The sequence below is a fragment of the Poeciliopsis prolifica genome, unplaced genomic scaffold (assembly GCF_027474105.1).
Source record: "Poeciliopsis prolifica strain line A6 unplaced genomic scaffold, Auburn_PproV2 SCAFFOLD011, whole genome shotgun sequence".
In the NCBI taxonomy this organism is placed as follows: Eukaryota; Metazoa; Chordata; class Actinopteri; order Cyprinodontiformes; family Poeciliidae; genus Poeciliopsis; species Poeciliopsis prolifica.
Genome location: NW_026562386.1, coordinates 5,980,882 through 6,002,828, shown reverse-complemented (window position 1 = coordinate 6,002,828; position 21,947 = coordinate 5,980,882). Strand labels below are relative to the sequence as shown.

Genomic DNA, 21,947 nt, shown 5'->3' with positions numbered 1-21,947 from the left:
ATGTATCAAAACATAAGATTACATGTGAATGCTATCAAAAATTATAAACGCTTATGAATGACAACATATAATAATGAATTGAAGCTGTATTTTTGTATTTTTATTTTCAGTCTGATGCTGGAAAAATTTAAGAATTTACCTTGAAAATGCTTGAAAAGTGCTTGAATGTTACTGTGCAAACCCTGTTGACCTCTGGTGACTTCAGGCGGCGCAGCGGGAGCTCGAGCGACAGAGGAAGGAGGAGCTTGAGAGGAGGAAGCGCGGCGAGCTAAAGATGAAGAAGGAGCAGGAGCAGGATGAGATCATCAAGCTGAAGGCCAAGAAGAGGAATCTGGAGATGGAGCTGGAAGCAGTGGTGAGTCCTCAAAAGACACCTTGTTTTCCTTTTCCGACCAGATGCATGCAAAGTTGGAAGTTTGTCTCGACTCTTTGTTTTCAGGGTAACAAACAGCGTCAGATTTCTGACCGACTGCGGGACATTCAGAACAACAAGAAACTCCAGAGGTCAGAGTTCGATCTTCTAGATCAGAAGAAAGACACACGGCAGCAGGATCTGAACACACTGCAAAGACAGATAGAGGTTTGATCTGTTCTTGTGTTTGGTCAAATAAATTATATGTTAATACATTCAATAACGATGTTTGGAAAGTTGTGTGAAATGTTACTTATTCATTCTTTTATACTTAATACTCATAGTTCAGAACCCAGGTTTAGTAGATTATATACCAATTTATCTTCATCTTTCTCTCTAACTTATCTGTCACTTTAAATTCTCATTTCTTTTTCTTTTGAATTTATCTATATTTCTCTAATTTATCTAAATATATATATATATATATATATTTTATATATATATATATATATAATCTCTAATTTCTCCAATTTATCTGTACCTTTCTCTCTAATTTATCTAATCTGATAGAAAAGTATAAGACGAATAGGATACTTTTAGATATCAAATTATCAGAAAACATCTATTTGATGTTAAATGTATTTAATTCATTTAATTGTTTGTGTTTGCATGTGGTCAGGATTTTCAGAGGAAGTTGTCTCAGCTGACTCCAGAGAAGAAACGACTGGCAGAAAAACTCCAGAATATGTCTCTGAATAACCTGCCTGGTTAGTACTGAGGGCTGGTCACACATACCACTGATCTGAACTCAGATTAATGTCAAACAGTCTGTAGCTGCTTAGTAGAGTGAAATGTGATTTTTAAAAACAACCACAACAAAAGTATTGACCTCTGCCTGGAAAGATGCTAAGAGTTTTCCTAATGTTCTCTGACTGTGAAATTGTGTGTTTTTGACCTTCTTGTAGCTTCAACCACGTCCAACCTAAAGATGAGAGTCACAGATAAAAGAGGGACATGCATGAAACTGAGAGACCAGCTGGAAGCTCTGGAGAGAGAAACGGCTGCCAAGCTGGCTCAGATGGACCAGTACAACAAAGACATGCAGGTAGGAGAGAACGAATGGCATTCAGGGCATTCATCTCTCTAATTTATTAATATTTATCTACAATTGTGGAGCTACTGACACTTTTTACAAAGATGTTTCTCGGCTAATTCAAAGAATCAACTGTTCTCCAGGTAGTATTATAAAGGAAACACCACCCTGTTGTTTGCACATGTTACTCTGATTCTAATCCACATGTGTCAAACTCGAGGCCCGCGGGCCAAATCCGGCCCGCCATAGCTTTTTATATGGCCCTTTAGATTCTAGATTAAACGCTAAGTGTGCTTAAATATTATGTTATCAATCAAATCAATGCATTTTTTATCCATTTACTGCCAAATTATATAAATCAGTCCCTCCAGTTTCTTGAGCTTCATTATGAAAATTCACACAAAATCAACAAATCCACATACTTTTCAATAAACTCTTAATAACAAAAATTTATTGAAGATTTTTCTCAATAAATGTCCAAAACTTTCTTACTTGTACCATACAGCTGTTTAGCTGTTTACAGAATTAGTACAGATGTCAGATAATTGTATATGATCGGCACAGCGAATTATAAAATTCGCATTTAACATCATAAATAAGTGGAAATATTTCAAAATGAGTACCACGAACACTTTGACTTTTATTGTAAAAAGAAAAAAAAACTCACAAAAACAATCTCAAAATTCTGGAGGAGCTGAAATAATATTATTTAATTTTAAGAATTCATTTATATTTTAAGTTTGTGAACAGGTTTTATCAATACATTCTGGCACAACCGACCCTTAAAAAGCATTCATGATCTGGATTTGGCCCAAAACGAAAATGAGTTTTACTCCCTGTTGTAGATGATCAGTGAAACATAAGGCTTTAGATGAAGGAGCCAACATTACTGCTGCTGTTTACATATTGACTAATGACTTGGAAAGATTGGAATCTGGATCTCTAAAAGCCTGCACTGATATGAATGATGAGAATGAGACGTTTCAAACAGGAGACTGATAGATTTGATCTCATAAGACTTTGTACTGATGTAAAATAGTTACATTTGTTTCAGATTAAATTAGATTTCTTCAATGTGTTGAACTCTTACTTTAGTCGGCAAGTTTGTCCTCACAAACGGTTTGACTTCAATTCTGCTTTACATTTAATTTTAAATATATAAGAAAAGACAAGTAGAAAATTGTGTTTATTTGTACGATCCATGTCTGTAAAGAAAATAATTTTTTCCTCACATCAATGTTACATTTCTGCAAACCTTTAAATCTCGAACACTCTTGGACTTATTTTGTTCTTTCTTTTTATCTTCTTTCTCGTCTCAATTCACCCTTTATCCTCGTCCGCTGCTCCTTCCTCACTTCCTTTCTAATCCGTCCTCCTCTTGCATCCCTGCTTATTCCCTGCCTCTCAGTTTTTGGGAGCTGAGGACAAAATGCTTCAGCCCGTCTTCTGTCTGCTGTCCTGCCTCCGTAAACTCTTCCATCTACTAAAGGTTTCGCCTTAGGTCTCTTTAAAACTTCTCTATTTTCTTTTTGTCTTTCACAGACTTGTTTATGTGTTCAGGTCCTGATTTGTTTCATTTCTTGTCCTTGTTTTTTACTGCCTCTTCTTTACACTGTAAAATATTAGTGCAGACCAGAGATGTTCAAACTTTTTGACATTAGGGACAAAATTGCTGAGAGAACTCGAGGGCCATATTTGTCTTAATAAAAACTGAAAATATTTCTTTGTTTTTATCTCCTCAACAAAATACTAAATAAACATTTGAATTAAAGTAGTGTAAATTTTGTAGAAAAGGAATCTGTGAAATCATATATAACGCATGTATAAAACTTAAGGCCCTCTGTAGGTTTTTATGTGGCTCTTAAGACTCCAAATTACATCAGTATGTAAAAAGCAAACAAAATTCACTGAAAATCTCCAGAGCTCCAGATGTTTTCTGATTTTTACTTGCAAACTTTTCTCAAAATTGTCCAAAAATGAGTTTGAGTGACCGCTGATTTAACTTTACTTGATGTCAAGTTAGTCGGTGATTGTTACGGCGATTAATAAAAAGCCACCTTTAGCAAATATCGTAAAATTCCTTACAAATATTTCTAAAGTAGCTCCACAAAATCTGTGATTTTAATTGCAAAAATAAATGATGGCTCGATAATTTTTATTCTGATTATGAATATTTTTCAAATGGCAATTTTGTTTACTGAGATGTCAGTCTGTTTCATTTATAGTTTTGGTTTTGTGCGGTTTTTAATTTTCCTTGCTTTTATTGTTTTTGGTTGTTGTGTTTTTGTTTTTGATATTTAAAGTGTCGTCCAGTTCCAGTGTGAAGTATTCTCTACAAAATTAAAGTTTAGATGTTTTTGAATTACTTGCTATTGAAAACGGTCTCAAAATAACAATATTATTGTTTATTGGAATCATTTTGGGACAATTATCGTCCTGGTAAATTGATGATCATGGTGTGTTTTTTTTTTTTTTTTTTTTTTTTTACGTGTGTCAGGATCTGAAGGAAAGCCAGAGAAACCAGCAGGTGGCTCTGGAGAAACTGCGCAGCGTCAAAGAGGAAAAGCGGCGCGAGTTGATCCGAAGGAAGGAGCAGGAGGAGGAGAGGAAGCGACAAGAGGAGGAAACTCAAAGGTTCACAGCAGAACTTCATAGATTTCATCATAAATTATATTTAAGATTTGATGATCTACTTCATTAGGAGGATGTTTTAAAGTAACGCCATGAATGTCTTCACAGGCGAATTAAACTGGAAAAGGAGCGCCAGTGGCAGGAGAAGCTGAAGAGGGATGAAGAAGAACGTCAGAGGAGACTTGAGGAAGAAAGGGAGGCCAAAAAGAGGGAGGAAGAGGAGAGGGAGAGACAGGCTCTCCTCCAGGCTGCCAGGGAGCAGGCGGAGCGAGAGCTGAGAGCGAAGGAAGAGGCCGAACGGAAAAGGAGAGAAGAGGAGGAGAGGAAGAAAAGAGAAGAGGAGGAGCACCTGAGGCAGATAGAGAGACGCAGGCAAGAGGAGGAGAGGAGGAAGTTAGAGGAGGAGAGGAGGAAACTAGAAGAAGAGAGAAAGCAGCTGGAGCAGGAGAGGAGGCAGGAAGAAAAGAGGAGAAAAGAAGAGGAGGAGAGGAAACGCAAGGAAGAGGAGGAACGAAGGAAGAGGGAGGAGGATAAGAGGAGGCTGGAGGAGGCAAAGAAAGAGGATGAGCGCCGGAGGGACAGGGAGGAAGAGCAGAGAAGGAGACAACGAGCAGCGGAGGCGGCGCTTCGAGACGCTGACGAGAGGAGAAAGAGAGAGCAGGAGGAGAAACGGAGGGAAGAAGAGGACAAGAGGAAGCTAGAGGAAGAGAGGAGAAGACTTCAACAGGAGGAAGACAGGAAGCGAAAGGAGGAAGAGGAGAGGAGAAAAGCGGAGCTGGAGGAGAAGAAGAAGAGGGAGGAGGGATCCCGTAAGCAGCAGCCGAACGGAGGGAAGGTGGATATCCAGGAGAAGCTGACGTCTCTGCTGAGAGGCCTGGAGGAGAGAAAGGGTGAGCAGAAAAACTCTGTTTTCGACTGGATCATAGTCCAGATTAACTCACTTCCTGATCCTGCTGCTACAGGTGGACAGCCGAAGGCCGCACAGCACAGGAAGTCTGCTGCCCTCACATCATACAAAGCACTTTACCCGTTCACCGCACGCAACAACGAAGAGCTCAGCTTTGAAGCTGACGACATCATCGAGGTAAAAACGTCTTCAAGAAACACAGCTGGTTTTAACCAGCTGTGTTCTTATAAAATCAAGGCTGATGGTTTTATAAAATCTGATTCATAAAACTAATTAAATCCAGTGAGATTCTTTGTGGACGGTTTACAACCCCAAAGTGACCCATATGTCCAGAAAAGATTGTTGACATCACACGTCAGAAACGATAATGGGCGGAGACGTTTATGGATCGATTTCAAAGTCTATTCAGCAATGGAGCCGACAACATCACACCAGATCATAACAAGACAAAAGAAGCTGATTTAAAAAAAACTCAACTAATGGCAACGACAATTGGTGGAGCATTAACTGCAACAATTTATTGTGATCTGAAGTGGACTCTTCATTATTTCCAGAGCTCTATAAATTAATTCTGCTGTTTCTACAGCTAAAATATTAATAGCAGAGTTGATTGGCACCAAATTTGTTGGATGTTATAAATATGGACTTGCTGCTTGACCTTTTATGACACCTGAAAACATCAATTAATATCTTTCTTAAATATTTATCAAAATAATCTTTTGCCAACTTCACTTAGGTGAATGTAGAAGTTATTCTCTTGATCCAAAGTATCCTCCCTCCTTCTCGTGACGTAAAAATCGATCCTGTTTGTTTGCTGCCAGGTGGACGAGACGACGGAGAAAGAGGAAGGCTGGCTGTACGGCAGCAAACAGGGGAAGATGGGATATTTCCCAGAGAGCTACGTTGAAAAGGTCGGCCCGTCGGATTCAGCTAAACTTGCCGCTGCCGCTCCTCAAGTGTCGATCCAGGCACAGCTTTCCAACGCGCTGGAAGCTGCAAAGGGATCAGGCACAAAGTCTGCCTTCACCCCGACGCAGTCTCCTCACCCAGCTCCTTCTGAGACGCACGGACAGGTAACCACGGCGACCGCCTCCTCGTCCTCAGGCGCTTTGATTGGTCGCTGAGCTGTCTCCTTTGTTGCAGCCGGTGGTGGGAAACGTTTTGGCTCAGGCGCTCTGCTCCTGGACGGCAAAGACAGACAACCACCTGAACTTCAACAAGGACGATGTGATTCATGTGTTGGAGCAGCAGGAGAACTGGTGGCTGGGGGAGCTGAACGGCGAAAAGGGCTGGTTCCCCAAAACCTACGTGACAGTCCTGGGAGAAGAGGATGGGTCAGAGTAAGTCCTGAATCAGGGCTCCATCAAAAGTTTCTTATTGTTGTTCATTTTCATGACCATAGCTCAGAGCTAATCAAAACCCTAAATGGAGTTCACCTTGAATGAATGTTGTTTGGTCTGGAACAAAAACTACAAAGTTATGTTGATGTTTCTTTTGTTGTTTTTTATCTCCAGGAGTTCTGTGTTTCAGTTCTGTGTATAACTGTCAACTGGTACTGAGGATGAATGTTGTTGTGAAACTGTAGCTGTTGCTCTTGCTTTACCTGTCAGTCCAGTGTTTGTTCCAAACTTTACTGTTTACTTCAGGAGCTTCTAGTTACAGAAGCTTACTTTCTGTTTAGGATTCATGCAAAAACAAATGTGAGAGAACAATGAAGGAAGTGTTTCTCTGTTTTTAGACCCAAGAGCTCTACCTCAGATACAGTTGACACCCTTCAGCTTGAAGGTAGAGTAAAACTCAAGTTACTGTGGCTTTACACCATTAACATTAAAAATTGTTATTCTTGTCGCGTCTAACTGCATTATCAGTAGAGTTCATCTATGTTTGTTTTTGTCGTTGCAGAGTATGTGGCGCTGTACACGTACGAATCTCCAGAGCCCGGTGATTTAACGTTCTCAGAGGGCGACGTAATCCTGGTGAGCCAGCGAGAAGGAGAGTGGTGGCGCGGTTCGACGGGCGAACACACGGGCGCCTTCCCCAGCAACTATGTCAAACCCAAAGAGGCTGACGTAAGGACACTCTGCACAAACTCTGACTAATGCTTCAAAATATTGTACATATTCATCACAATTTCCTGTATCGTAGAAATTGTGCTAAGTGAAAAGGCACAAGAATGATCCCAATAAGTTTGTCATGCTGTGATGGTAACAATAAACTAATTGATAACTGAAATACAAAGCGTTTTGTTTTTCATAGCTTTTACATTTATTTTGAAAAGATAAAAAAATAAACACCACAAACTAGAAATATAGCATGTTATCATTTGTTCCTTTATTTTGTGTGAATGTCTGCATTAAATTTAAGTTATTTTTTCTCCTTTTAGACATCAAGTGTATCTGGAAAGAAAAAGCAAGGTGAGCTCTTATGTTTTTTCTTGTTTAATATTTTCAACCTGGTGTCCTTTGACTCTTTAGTCAGTGTGCAGGCACAGTAAAAAGAAAGCTCTTTGAAGACACGCTGGTGTACTTTGCTCAATGTTTGCTTCCTGGAACAAAATTTTATTAAGTCTACCATTTTTCTAAGGAACTATAGAGAATGGAAATAAAAGTCTTGGTCATAAATTTAAAGTTAGGATGATATCATTCATGTGTGCAGAGATCGCTCAGGTGACCAAAGCCTACAGCTCTGCTGGCCCGGAGCAGCTGAGTCTGGAAAGTGGTCAGCTTATCCTCATTTTCAGCAAGAACCCGTCTGGTTGGTGGCTCGGCGAACTTCAGGTGTGTGATAATTATATTTCTAACATTTTTAAACATTCCTCAACACTGTTAACAGATGGGAGAGCAACAACAAGCGTATTTGTTGATCAACAGCCGTTTGTGTGACAACGAGTTAGAACAAAAAGAACAAGTAACGTATTACCACTAATATTGTTCTGGTCACAGAATATGATAGCTCCACAGTGTAACTTAAAGCTTTGCTTCTATCAATTTGCTGTCGTAAGAGAAAATATGTGGTGTAACTTCATAATATGTTGTAAAAATTCAGTTTGTGGATACATTTTTCTATATCCTCTCGATGCGTTTTGATCTTTTCTGACTTCAGGCGCGCGGCAAGAGACGTCAGAAAGGCTGGTTCCCTTCCGCTCATGTCAAAATATTGGGCTCCAACAGCGGAAAATCCACTCCTGCTCAGCAGCCTGGTGAGATGGAACGGCTCTGGATGCAACACCTGAGTAGAATAATTAAAGATTTTTATAAATAATAACTCTTTTCTTTCCTGTTTTCTCAGTCTGCCAAGTGATCGCCATATATGACTACACAGCGGCCAACCAGGACGAGCTGAGCTTCTCTAAAGGACAACTGATCAATGTTTTAGACAAGAGCAACCCCGACTGGTGGAGGGGAGAGGTTAATGGCGTCACCGGCTTGTTCCCCTTCAATTACGTCCAGATGACCACGGACAATGAGCCCAGTCAAAAATGTGAGTGAAACTCAAATTTTTCACAAAACATGAAAGCAAAGAAGTGTGCATTAAAACTGGGGCTCTTCTTTGATTCTCCGTATATCTGAAACTAATCCTCAATCTGCTGATTTATCAGATTTAACTAATAATTTCTGATCAGTTCTGCTATTCTTCTCATTGACCATCCTGTTGTTTCCCTCTTTTCACTTCCTCCTTTATTCTATTCCTCCTTTCCTCTCTCTCTTTTCCTTCCTTTGTCTTTCTCCTTCTAGGGTGGTGAAAAGCTCCTTCCTCTTCCTCTTCTCCTCTTCCTCCTCCTCTTCCTCCAGGCCACAGAGACCCACTATCACACTCTGTTGCTTTGATGGGGTGAAAATCTGGACTTTCTGTCTCCTAATTGTTCCACTCTGCAAACTAAACCATTTGAGGGGAAACCAGAAAAGAGAAATGTCTTCCTTTGTATAAATAACGGGTCTTGAAATGATCTTTGGCTCACTGTGCTGATTGTCTGGGTTTTTGAAACCTCGCTGCCTTTAATCCTTGCGGGTTTTTTGTTTGTTTGTTTTCAAATTTTGAACTGGTGTCGCTGAATCTGCAGGAAAGTGTTAAACGGAGCGATAGTGGGTTTCTGTTGCTTGTCTTTCCTTTCTTTTGCTCATCCTTGTATCCAGACATTTTTTTCTCACATTTTTAGAGGCTTTAGATCTTAAAACAATATTTATTAAAAGATTAAAAGATGAAGATTCTTTCTTTAGTGTTAGTAAAACATGGGATAGGCTTCTTGTTTAGCCATGGATTATATGTAAAAGATGGACACAGCCTGCTCGCCCCCTGCTGGTCACCAGAAGGAATGCAAACAGCTACATTCTCTCTAATTGCCAGCAGGGGGCGACCTTGTGTTTGTAAAAAGCCTATAGCTGCCATATTTGGTCATTTCCTCTCATTTCTCTGTGTTTTCAGAAAGAACACTGCCTTACAAAAATACTCCCAACTCTTTTGAGCACAAATTTATGTGTTTTATTGGGATTTAACAAACCAACACAAATTGGTGTGTAATTGTCAAGTTGAAGGGAAATTGTTAATGTTTTCCATTTTCTTCGCTTCAAATTAAAATTTGAAGCGTCTCAAATCATATTAAGCTTCCTTTAATCATCAAATAAAACATAAAATTATGGAGAAGTTCAAAGCAGAGTTACGTTATGAGACAATATTCTTATTAGGGCTGAAATGATTAATCAGATTGCTACCTGAAGATTGAAATAATTGTCAACTAATTTAGTAGTCGAATGTTTAGTGGACTATACAGACTGCTGAAATGACACATTCAGAGCAGTAACAAAGGCAAAACTTTACAAAAAAATTATTTAAAATGTAAAAATACCCTTTGTCTGTAAATCTGTTGTACTTAAAACTGAAGTGTCTTAGTGTTAGCTTCACCTAGTAAAAATTTGTTTAAAAAAAACAAATTAATCAAAAAAAAACCCTCTTATTAGCCATAATATTCCTGTAACAGTTCATAATGTGGAAACTCTTGGAAAAACTAATGCGAGGCATTGTGGAAAAGCTTAGCAGAATCCCAAACGGCGTCTCTGATTCTAGGTTTTTTTTTTTCCCCGCTGTCTTGGCTTTCTTTTACAGACTAGCGTTGATGCAGCTTTGTGACATCTCCTGGTTCAGATGCGCCCTTTGACCCCCCCACATTCTCCTCCGTTCCTTACTAACGAGACGGCTATAAACACCAAAGGCTCTTCAGTCGCACCTTGAGCAGACTGTGTGAAAAGGCCAGTCAGAAAAGGACTTTTCTTCTCTCCCAAATCTGTGAATCTCACTATCTCCAAGTGCAGGATTTAAGTATTCCTAAACTCTTATCTTATGATTGTCTTTTTGCAAACGATGAACAAATATAGGTTAAAAGTAACGGTGAAGTGGATGGGGCTTTTTGTGGACCAAATTCAGTCGGTGATTAAGGTAGTAGAAGCCTAAATTCAAATTAATTCTGAAAGAAAGGGATGTTGTTGTGGCTGCGTCCATCTTTTATGTACTCTGTGGTTACGAAACGCGTGTTTTTCTTCTTTGGTTTCTCATGTAACATTTGCTTGTTTTTAGATTTAATGGAAATGAAACAAATTTGGGTCATATTTTTTTTAAAATACATATTTAAAAGCCATAAGTGGTATTGGTGTTGCTGTTACAAACAGAAAGTTGTGTTTATCCTACACCTCTATAGGGATTTAACTATTTTTCTGCTGCTCTTATAGATTTTCTTGAGATGTATGAATTCAGACACTGCACTTGTTGTGATTATTACTTTGCAATGAACATAAAAATCTTCACATCCTCTTAAAATGCCAGCTCCAACTGAGATTAATCATTTTAAACCCTTTTCCACCTTTAATGTGACATGTTTCACAACTCAACTAAAATCTGTTGGAGAGAAAAAACCTGTTTCTACAGGTTTTCATTCTGGACATGAAGTAGAACCAGCAGAGATTTCTGCTTACGACTTGGACCTCCGTAAGGTCTGTGGGTTAAAAGACAGAAGCCTTTTCTTTTGTAGAAAATATCCAGACCTGACTAAAACATCCTAAAAACAACTCATCACATCACCATCAGATTTATTAAATCTTTTGTCTCCGTAAGCCACATGCAATCAGGCTTTAGTTTGGTGCTGTTTATTTTTTTATTACTCTGGTTAATTGCTAAACAAAGGAGACGCCACCTACTGGAGAAGTTCAGAAACGCACCTTTTGGTTTGGCAAAGATTTAAAGACTCTCACTTATAATAATAAACCAAAATTCAATAGGCATTACGCCGTCACCTAGCAACCGAAGCAGAGCTCAGCCCGTCACCTAGCAACCGAAGCAGAGCTCAGCCCGTCACCTAGCAACCGAAGCAGAGCTCAGCCCGTCACCTAGCAACCGAAGCAGAGCTCAGCCCGTCACCTAGCAACCGAAGCAGAGCTCCAGAACGTTTATATCAAAACTTCTGATAGAAACTTCTGTCAATAAAGTACGAGTCCAAGTCTAGAGGGAAGAGTTTCAAGTTGCGTTTTTGTTGAGATTTCAAGATGAGTTTTAAAAAGTTGGTTTTGTGTCAAAAGAGAAGCAATCCCAATAGTTGCAATAAAGTATTTTATTAGCTTGAGGCCTACAGAGACAAAAAAAAACATTACAATATTTTTATTTTTCAAATAGTCATTTGTCAATTGAGTCTATTTTACACAGATTCTGTGATGCAGATTCAAATCTCATACAAGAAAAAAACAGTTTATGATTTTTTTTCCAGGAGCTTAAATGTCATATCTTACATCTCACAAGCGGGAGGAAAAGTTATTTTTCAATTACTTGTTTTTACATTCCTTGAAAGGGAAATTGTATACATTATGATTTGTCATAGTATACATACTTTGTGAAGCATAGTGGTGGCAGAATTATGTCCTATGTTACTTTTCTTCAAATGGAGTTTGAAGAAAGTGGACTGTCGTAAATATGAGCCGGTTTTGGACCAAAACCTTTTGGATGTTTTAGTTTCAGTTCCATCAAATGTCAAAATCAGTTTTGTGGAAAAAGGTTTCAAATGAAATTATGATGGTCTTTCCAGAACACTAAAACCTATTGATCAACAATTACCAATACAGTACTTTGTGATGCAAACAGAAAGAATCTCAGGTTGTTGCATTTCTTTTGAAATGAAATGAAACTGTAGTGAATGTATTGACACAAAGCTGCTGTTTGTGTTATAAATTCAGAGCTTTTAGTCGAACAATAATGGCAAAGGTGTTAATATTTTCTGGTGTTGGTCGGTGTAACTACTTTTGCAAATCTGCCTGATACCAAATTTTTTTTTTTGATTCTTAATAAATAAATAAAGGGTTATTTAAGACAATGTTTCAGTCAAGTATTTTTCTTAAGCATGTTATTTCATCTTCAGAAGTCTTTACTGTGTAACACCATAAATGTGATTTAGGTGACCTCATAACTGTTTTTTTTCTCAATCACTTCAGATTTTTTCCCAAATGGATAAAGATTTTCTCCCATTTTTAACATACCTTTCTACGTTTTCTAGGAAATATTTGTAAAAATAATTTTGTTTTCTTCAGTTTTTAAGCGATTTCAAGGTGAAAAAGCAGAACAACTTTTAGCCTGTATCGTCTCTAAACAGGCCAGTGAGTAAAGAGGTAAAAGAGGAATTTCTCTTTCTGTTTTGGTACAAAACAGATTTCAGAGCGATGAGGAGATAAGAGCTCAGACGAGACAGGCAGGAGACGAATGGAGAGGAAGCTGTAAAACCTGAGCAGAGAGAATCAGTCGTAGAAATGGCTTCAGACGGCAGATTTCAGTTTTTAAGGCTTTGGGATGAGGATGAGGAAGAGTTTAGGGAGGAAGAGGAAAGAAATAACTCTGTTAGTGAGGAGCGGTCACTTTGTTTGGGAATCTCACAATGGCACAGGTGTGATCTTTTAGATGGTAAGTGTTAATTTGCTGATTGAAAATTGTTTTTTTTCTTCTAATTTCTTTAATAATGGAACATTTTTGTACTTCCATTTGAGTCTCAACTGCTTCTAAAAACAGAGCGCTTAAAAAAAAAACTTCCAGCCGTTTTCTGGCAATGAGTTACTTTTTTGCCAGAAAAAAAGTAACTTATTACAAATTAGCTGTTTTTAATAACCTGCTGATTATTAAGTCACATTTTCTGGGCACTACGCTGTTGCCTAACAATGTTTTTACACGCTGTACAATGGCTGCTGGAAAAGACATGTTTTGTAGTTCACTTCCTGCATTCTTGTTGTTTGTGCAGGAGGCTCTACGTCTGCTTTTCAGAGATGTATAACTGCACGTCTGTTTCACGTTCGAGTGTGAATGTGGAGTTTGTATTGAGGCTCTAAAACATTTCTTTGAGAAAGAAACTCAAGACGGGCAGAACTGATCAGACTAAAATCTGTTTATCTCAGAATGATTTTCTTATTCAAGGAAGCATAATGGTCACCTTTAAGAAAGTTTCAGAAATGAGCTGCTGTATTTTTTGTCTTTAAAATCAGAAGCTTTGAGGTTTTGTGGCTGAGATGTTCAGTTTGTTGCTCCCGTCCTGCAGGGTGTTCAGACCCAACCAGCCTGGACTCTCTCAGCCCCCAGGAGAAGAAGAGGCAGGGCTACATCCACGAACTGATCGAGGCGGAGGAGAGATATGTGGAGGACCTGCAGGTTGTACTGGATGTAAGTAAATGAAAGTAGAACAAATAAAATATGGCGAAACATTTGCTTTGCTCTTCATTTCATGTCTCCACATTCATCTTGTTGCTGCGTTGGTTGCAGGTTTTCTACAAGCCGATGTCTGAGTCGCGGCGGCTGAATGAGGCAGAGATGGCCATGATCTTCGTGAACTGGAGGGAGCTTCTGGCCTGCAACAGTAAACTTGTGAAGTAAATATCATCTGGTGGAGCGAACAGAACCAGAAACAGATGAAGTATTCAAAAGTATTTAAAAAATAATTTTTTTAACAACTTTCTGGTAACACCTCATGGCATGTGATGTAATTCAATGTGTCAATATAAATGCATATATAACATTAAAGCATGCACATGCAAACATGTTAATCTAAAAACAGTCTATAAATGAGTGCAGAGAAAATTAGATTCAAGTTACTCAGACTTGGACATTGTAAATAATAATAAAAATGAACCTGACCTTTTAGGAAGCAATTATACTTATGAATACTTCTGTTATCTAAGCTGATAATGTTAATGTCAACCACAAAAGCTGCATATTTTATGATATTTAAGTTTAAAATGGATCACGTGTTGCGTACAGGGCTCTCCATGGTCGGAAGAAAATCACGGGGGACAACATGCCGGTTCAGAAGATCGGAGACATCCTGGCCTCTGAATTGTCCCACATGCAGCCCTACATCAGCTTCTGTTCGTCCCAGTTCAACGGTGCCGCGCTGCTCCAGACCCGCACCGACAACGAGCCAGAATTCAAGGCGTTCCTCAAGGTAAGAGGGAGAGGACGGAAAACAAAATGAGGAAAGGCGGGAAGAGGTCGGAAGACCTTTGGAGAAGAGGAAACGTTTCCACTGAGGGATGTGAAATTTAATTTGTGGCCCAACAGAACTAACCCAGAGATTTATAGAGTCAAATTGTATTTATTTTCTTATTTTTTAGAGTCCCTTTGGGTAGTTAATAAAACTCATTTACGAACTGATAAAATCTGAATAAAAAAACGTCTCTGCATTCAAAATGTTGTCACAACAATAAAATTTGGTCAAATACATTTGAAAACTGCTTTTACCTGATAAATAAAATGATATTTAAGCTCACAGCCGTCATTTTGAAGCCTCTCAGAAGTGTGGAGGCCCAGACAACAGGGAAAAGCCGGGCCAGATTTGGGCCTCGGACCTGGAGTTTGAAAACTGAAAGTCTTTCTGCTGCAATATAAGTCTTGAGTTTGATTCACTTTATTCTGTTTCACATTTCTTTAAAGAACTAACTTTTACCTTTTATTATTGTGACTGTATACAAACTTGACCAAATTACAAGGTAACGTAAAAGATCCATATAATGTTTTTGAAAGCTACGTTGGCTAACGTCGCCTTTTTTCTGTCCAGAAAATCGCGACAGACTACAGGTGTAAAGGGATGCCGCTGTCCAGCTTCCTGCTGAAGCCGATGCAGCGGATCACTCGCTACCCGCTGCACATTAAAAACGTAGGTCGTCCCGTTAGAGACCTGAACCAGTCACTCTGTGACCCATTCATTGTTTGTTAAAGATGATCTTCGGTGTGTGTGTAGATCCTGGAGTGCACAGCAGAGGGCCATCCTGACCGTGGCCACCTGAAAGAGGCTCTGGAGAAAGCGGAGGAACTCTGTCAGCAGGTTGTTTGGCTTTTAATCTCATCTCATCAATATGCTGCTGCTTTTTCTTCTGGTTGAAACGGCGACCAGACGTTTTGGTTTCTGTCCAGGTGAACGAAGGCGTCAGGGAGAAGGAGAACTCCGACAGGCTGGAGTGGATCCAGAACCACGTACAATGTGACGGCGTTATGGAGGTAATGAGCATTAAGCACCAATAAACTCATAAGAGATTATAATCCAAAAGGAGATTAACTGATCTTCTCTCTTCTCACAGCATTTGGTGTTTAACTCTCTGACAAACTGTTTGGGCCCCAGAAAACTGCTGCACAGCGGAAAGGTGAGCGAATCTGAATCGATAAAAGTTGATCTGCATGTTCTGAAGAAGACAGAAAGTTTAACAATTTAAATGTTTTTAAATGTAATAAATGACAAGGTAGATAAAATCTTTACATATAAGCCCTTACAATGTTGGTTTTTTTTGTTTGTTTTTTTGCAAAAACAAAATCAATACATTTAACTCTCCTAAAAATAATCTGAACATCCCTAAAGCAACAAAAATATCTGACATTTTTTTCCACAACAGTTTCAGACAGAAATTTCCATATCAAATGTATTGTAATGTATTTAGTTGTAAATGAACACATCACTTTATGTTGGGAAAAATGAAGGATCAAAAATTACAAATTCTCTGTCAGTGTCAGAGTTGCAGTTTTTGGAAAATTCTACAAATAAATAAAATTTGGCAAATTTGAGGAATATTCAACCCAAAAAGAACCCAAAGTGTCCCTTTGCGCTCTTTTAAAATGCAGATCATCTTGTCTTTTCAAACTGTAATTGAATTGTTTTTTAATTATTTAATGTGTCTCTTTTTCAGATGTACAAGGCAAAAAGCAACAAGGAGCTCTGGGCTTTCCTTTTCAACGACTTCCTGCTTTTAACTCATGCTGCCAAACAGTTCACCTCTTCTGGGCCTGACAAGCTGTTCAGCAAGAGGAACCACGTCCAGCTCAAGATGTACAAACCAGTAAGAAACGTCCGCAGAAACCAGTTTCATTTTTAACATCCATCAGTCAGAAGTGTGTCCAGTTTCTTCAATCTCTGCAGTTTTGAAATTCTGAAGATGGAAGTTGATTGGATTAATCAAGATGAATCGATCATTTAACTTGTGAACTAATTTTGTAATTATTAATTAACTGGTATATACAGACTCAAAAAACATCCCAATTGCAGAAAAACAAAAACAAAGTCAGAGCAGCAATTTAACTAAACCTTTGTCTGTCAGTATGTATGAGCCCGAAATTGATTATTTTGCATATTTACCATATTTCTAATATTACATAAAAAGGCTTAAATAGAACATTTGTAGTCTGTTAATTTTCTTTCAATCTGATTAATCATCAGAATAATCATTAACTAAAATAATCAATAGAAAAAGCATTTTTAACCATTCAGTCTGTTTGGTCGTTGATTTTTACATTTAATGTCGTTAGCATCACCCAGGACCCTCCACAGTGTTGAAATGTTTTCTTTAATCTTGTGACTTAAATGGACGGATTCTGCAGTGTCTTCTTCAAAAAGTTGCAATCAAAGTTGCCAGCTTTATTTATGTTTTGTTAAATAATAGCATGCTCTTACAATCAATTTGAAATTTCTAGACAAGGCAGGAAAACAATATTCTCACTAAGTACTCCACAGTTTATAAAAGTAGTGAACTAAACCGACAGAAGGTGAAGAAATGACACATGAGAAAGTGAAAACCCGTTTTCTGTTCTCCACAGCCTGTTCTTCTGAACGAGGTTCTGGTGAAGCTTCCGGATCCCTCCAGCGACGAGCCCATCTTCCACATCTCCCACATCGACAAAGTCTACATGCTGCGGACCGACAACATCAACGAGCGGTAGCTGCTCACCAGCTAGCATCACTCTGATAAACTCAGCAGATTCAGTGTTTTCACGAACTCTCTGTGTGTCGTCAGGACTTCCTGGGTTCAGAAGATAAAAGTGGCTTCTGAGGAGTTCATCGAGACTGAGAAGAGGAAGAGGGAAAGGGTTTATCAAGGTTGGTCATTCAGAGTGGCCATGTTTGGCTCTGCTGTGTTTTGGTCTGAGTTAGACGTTAAAACCGTCAAACGTATGTTTGCAGCTCGTTCTATAAAGGGCACTGGCATCGGCAGACTCCTCGTCACCATCCTGGAAGCCACCGAGCTCAAAGCAGCAAAACCCAACGGTGAGACTCCTTCTCCTCATCTCCCTGCTTCACGTCCCCGTTGTCCTCAGACTCGTCGTATTTCTTTGTTTTCTGCAGGTAAAAGCAACCCGTACTGCGAGGTGACCATGGGCGCTCAGACGTTCACGTCCAGGACGATCAACGACACCCTGAACCCAAAATGGAGCTTCAACTGTCAGTTCCACATCAGAGATCTCTACCAAGACGTCCTCTGCATCACTATCTCTGAAAGAGACCAGTTTTCACCAGATGGTTAGCTGCAAATCAAATCCTTTTACCTCTTGGTTAAATACTATAATATTTATCCGCTTCTGATCTCTAAAATCCAATCCGAGCAGCACAATTCCTGGCTGATTTCTGCCTTACAACCCAAAAAAAAGCTGCATAATTAATTTTTTAGCCGCTCTAAATAAGAACTAACTGTTTTAGTTTCATGTGGACAATACGAATAAAGAATTTTATCACAATATTTTCTCATAATATTGTGATAACTATAAAAATTATAATAAAAATGTTACTAATTACTTCTTTTTTAAGTAATTGTACGGCTGTGACTCCCAGCATTCAAAGCACTACAAACACAAATTTCTAAAAACATTCCCAAGGTGGATATAGCTAAACACAGGATAATCCTAAAAAGAATTCTGCTAACAGAGACATTTTTATTTAAAATCAACTTTTCTTTTATGTTTACATTATGTAATGATGTCAGCCTGGAGTGTTGCTTTGGTTCTTTCATGCATGTCTGAGAAATCCTTTAATTCAAATTAAAGAATACTTTATGAATCCCAACAGGAAATTAAGTGTTGTTGTAACTTATATTAATTGTAGACAGTGATGGCTGTTGGCAGGAAACATCTCCTGCAGCAGTCTGTGTTGCAGTGAATTTGAAGTCGCCTCTGACTGAAGAAATTCAGAGGAAGGTGGTCCTCTGAAGATGATGGTCAGGGTTGTCTATAATTTTCTTGACTTTATGAAGAATCCATAATAAGAATCTTTCATGGAAACTATTTTCATACATTTTTTTACCTTTTTTTTCAATCTGTATACTCACGTTAATAATTAATTGACTAATAAATTAGTTGATGATTAAAAGTTTCAGCCCTACTCACCTCACTAGTACGCACTACCTTAATTCAGGACTATAAGGGCATTTAGCCTTTAATTAAAAGAAAAAACACGCCTTATAATTTAGATTGCCTTACATATTGATCTGGAGTAAAACAGCGCCGTCTAGTGGATTAATTTGAATTTATTCTGGTTGTGCTTACTCAGCTTGAAGAGGTTTTGTGTGGCCCACGACGCTCTGTCAAAATGTTTTGGTTACATTAGGGCTACCGTAGTCAGCAGCGTCGCTCAGTAATTTGTACTAGGCTTTGACTGACTGACTTCTGCTTCTATGAGGGGCATTGTTTCACTTAATGCCCCTCATAGTCCAGAGCACTTTACATATGAAATGATTAAAAATAGACTGTGTATTAGACAGTGCCCCTTACAATGCAGTGCCTCGTGTAATGCAGAAAGTACAGTATTTCATCCTGGTTTATCACATAAAATCGCAATGAAAGACGTTAAAGTTTTTCTTTAACGTCGTTAATTTTGACGCTCCACCGTTTCGTCTCTCTCTCCTCAGGGTTCCTTGGGCGGACGGAGGTTCCTGTGGCAACCATCAAGAAGGAGCTGGAGAACAAGGGACCGGTGAATCGGCGTCTTCTTCTGCACGAAGTCCCGACCGGGGAGGTGTGGGTCCGACTCGACCTGCAGCTCTTCAAATAGCAGAGGGACGCAAAGGAGAACTGTCCTTCTCAGAAACTTACCAAAGACGACAAGAAGCAGAAAAGCCCTGGACTGGTTCCTGTACAACGCCTTAAAAATGCAAAACTAACCTGAACTAATACCTCTGACGCTGCCGCCCAGTCCTCTGGATCAGCCATCATCTGCATCCAGGAGTGTTTGTTTCTACTTTACTTACTTGATTAAGGAAAGCAAGAGTTTCTATCCAACAAATGCTTCTTAATCAGAGGACAACCTTTTGTTTTATTTTTTTAAACGGTTAAATCAGTGAAATTACCCGTCATTTTTTTACTTCTCTGTTGCAAAAGTCGGGTTTTATTCTCCCTTTGCCAAATCTTCTCATCCGATTCCAGCCATTGAGTTCATGATCAAGTGGTTTTATTCCAGCTGTCAGGACACTAGTATGTTAAAGTGTTAATATTTATTTTTTTTGCGACTCACGCTGTTTGACTCGTTTTCATCACAAGCGTCACAAACGATGGACGACAGATGACGGACGGCAGCGTGAAGCGCCTCCGACAGCGGGACGAGAAATTTCAGATTGTTGCTGTCTTCTGCGCTGGGTTTACTGAAGTAGGCAGAAGATCTCCGGACTCGATGGTTTGAGTTCATTTCCTGTTTTCTGGTGTGTTTATGTCAATATACGTGTGAAGTTTAAGGATTCCCAAGTGGGGAGAAGTTGATGAAACGATGATGGAGGCTTTGATTTCTGCAGTTAATTTAGAGAAATATCACGTTAAGACTTAAATTGTTCAGATAAGTCAGTCTTCTTTGCTTTTTTTCAATCAAAGCCAAATAACTTTAATGAATTCATAAGACGCCGACCTCTTCCTGTGTTACTCTTACAGACTCAGGATTTAAGGAGGATAACATTTGAAGGCGGCACAAACTAATTATTACTAGTTGATCCTTTTGCTCCTGTTTAAACGTCTGTGGCTTCAGGAGTTAAATTCAGCAAATGCAGCATTATATCCTGGTCAGGTTCCCAGACTGAAAACTTCTATAGTCTATGGAAGCCCTGTAGGGTCATTTGTGTGTTTTTAGGGCTCTGACCAAATTTATCTTCTCATTATCAGCCAGTGGGGAAAAAATTGTTTTGGTTGCAATATTTTTTATTAATTTTCTTTTTAGAAAATAAATTATAATTTATTTTTATAGCTATTCTAATTTTTAGAATATATATTTATAGAATATTCTATAAATATTCTATAAATATACCATTCTTATTGTTGCTAATAAATGTAAATTTCAATTTGAATGAATCACAAATGGGGATAATTAATACTCGTATTATTAATGAGTGGAAGCTTATTCTTACCATAATTAATACTAGTAATATTGGCATTAATGTATTATTACTATTATTGAGGATAACTGATCCTGTTTACATAATCAGTGATAACTTTGTACATTCTTACTGATGGGATAAAATGCCGATAATAATGATATAATAATACATTCTGTAAAAGCAAATAAAGAATATAAAAATTAATCAGCTATTAAAAAAAGGAGAGAAATTGTATTAAAGTCAAACACAAAAGGAAAAATGAAACTTGCCCAGACATAATTATTATTTGCTTTGTTTTCCCTTTTGACCAAAACTCACTTTTTTATTTCATTCAAATTAAAAGAGAATATAAAAATATTTCCTTTCATAAATACTTTTCTTATTTGCTCATAACTCATAAAGTTAGATGGAAAAAAAAATCAATTAAAATAAAATAAATTTATCCCCCTTCAGGTCTTCCATACATTTGCCTTATTTTCTCCTGAATACAAACAGACTTTATATTTATTTCTTTATTTATGTGTGTGACTATCTGGAGGCCTTTTCTGCACCGTCAGCTGGTTTAAGTCGAGGTGTTAACTGGTAGAAGTCTGACCTGCTGCATGTTCTTTCAGTTTCGTCCCGTCCAGTCGGTTTGTTTTAAAGTGTCGTATTAACAAATGTTTTTCGGACTCCTAGAAAATGTGTTACATGACGTGATTATGTCTTATCTGTATATTGGTGGTGAAGTTGCCCAGAGTTTTAGTTTTTATTTTCTGTTTAGTCTGCGATGGCTGCCGCAGTGCCTCACGAACAGTGTTTTGGCCTTCACGTGACACTGAATCAGGTTTTTAGAAGGCAGAATAAAGACATTAAAGCTGATAAAACCGTGGGATTTCTGACTGATGGTGTGTAATAATAGATAAACAATTTCTGTTCTGATAGTATTGCTTCAAAACATAAACAATTCTATCACATACAAAAGTAAGCCATAGAAACCTTTGAATCTGAGGAAAGTTGGACCAATAAATCTATTTATACAAGCATTGAGCTAATAAAACAAATTAACCGAGTTACAGAAAAAAGGTCTTTGTATTGAATGTGAATGTCTGGTTTCAGTTCTAGATGAAAAACTGCTCCAGGTAAAATATTACAATAAAATGTTGAGACAGAATAGATTTAATTTTATTATTTTTAGCAAAATATTTTTGTAATTTGTCACTTAAAAATGCAATCACATATCAGCTTGAATAAGTTTCCTTTGTAGTCATTACATCAAAAATTAGGAATTTAAATTAGCCAACATAAAAACAAACATGTTTTCATATATATAATTATTTTCACAGCACAGCTCTGAAATTTCAG

The 21,947-nt window shown here is 38.2% G+C and overlaps 1 protein-coding gene across 1 annotated transcript in view; it reads left to right on the top strand.

Moving 5' to 3' along the window:
- Nucleotides 1-21,474, top strand: part of itsn2b (intersectin 2b) — a 37,231-nt gene extending 15,757 nt beyond the window's left edge. Inside the window, exons 13-40 of the mRNA XM_055036514.1 lie at nt 206-355; nt 440-580; nt 1,032-1,119; nt 1,318-1,457; nt 3,943-4,079; nt 4,185-4,966; nt 5,039-5,160; nt 5,805-6,056; nt 6,127-6,323; nt 6,722-6,768; nt 6,886-7,052; nt 7,367-7,397; nt 7,639-7,760; nt 8,086-8,182; nt 8,272-8,463; nt 13,538-13,659; nt 13,759-13,865; nt 14,254-14,437; nt 15,050-15,148; nt 15,233-15,316; nt 15,406-15,489; nt 15,570-15,632; nt 16,170-16,319; nt 17,074-17,192; nt 17,271-17,353; nt 17,438-17,521; nt 17,600-17,773; nt 19,155-21,474. Coding sequence (XP_054892489.1) covers nt 206-355; nt 440-580; nt 1,032-1,119; nt 1,318-1,457; nt 3,943-4,079; nt 4,185-4,966; nt 5,039-5,160; nt 5,805-6,056; nt 6,127-6,323; nt 6,722-6,768; nt 6,886-7,052; nt 7,367-7,397; nt 7,639-7,760; nt 8,086-8,182; nt 8,272-8,463; nt 13,538-13,659; nt 13,759-13,865; nt 14,254-14,437; nt 15,050-15,148; nt 15,233-15,316; nt 15,406-15,489; nt 15,570-15,632; nt 16,170-16,319; nt 17,074-17,192; nt 17,271-17,353; nt 17,438-17,521; nt 17,600-17,773; nt 19,155-19,297 — 4,161 coding nt within the window. The 3' untranslated portion in view covers nt 19,298-21,474. The remainder of the gene's footprint in view (nt 1-205; nt 356-439; nt 581-1,031; nt 1,120-1,317; nt 1,458-3,942; nt 4,080-4,184; nt 4,967-5,038; nt 5,161-5,804; nt 6,057-6,126; nt 6,324-6,721; nt 6,769-6,885; nt 7,053-7,366; nt 7,398-7,638; nt 7,761-8,085; nt 8,183-8,271; nt 8,464-13,537; nt 13,660-13,758; nt 13,866-14,253; nt 14,438-15,049; nt 15,149-15,232; nt 15,317-15,405; nt 15,490-15,569; nt 15,633-16,169; nt 16,320-17,073; nt 17,193-17,270; nt 17,354-17,437; nt 17,522-17,599; nt 17,774-19,154) is intronic.
- Nucleotides 21,475-21,947: the final 473 nt, after the last annotated feature.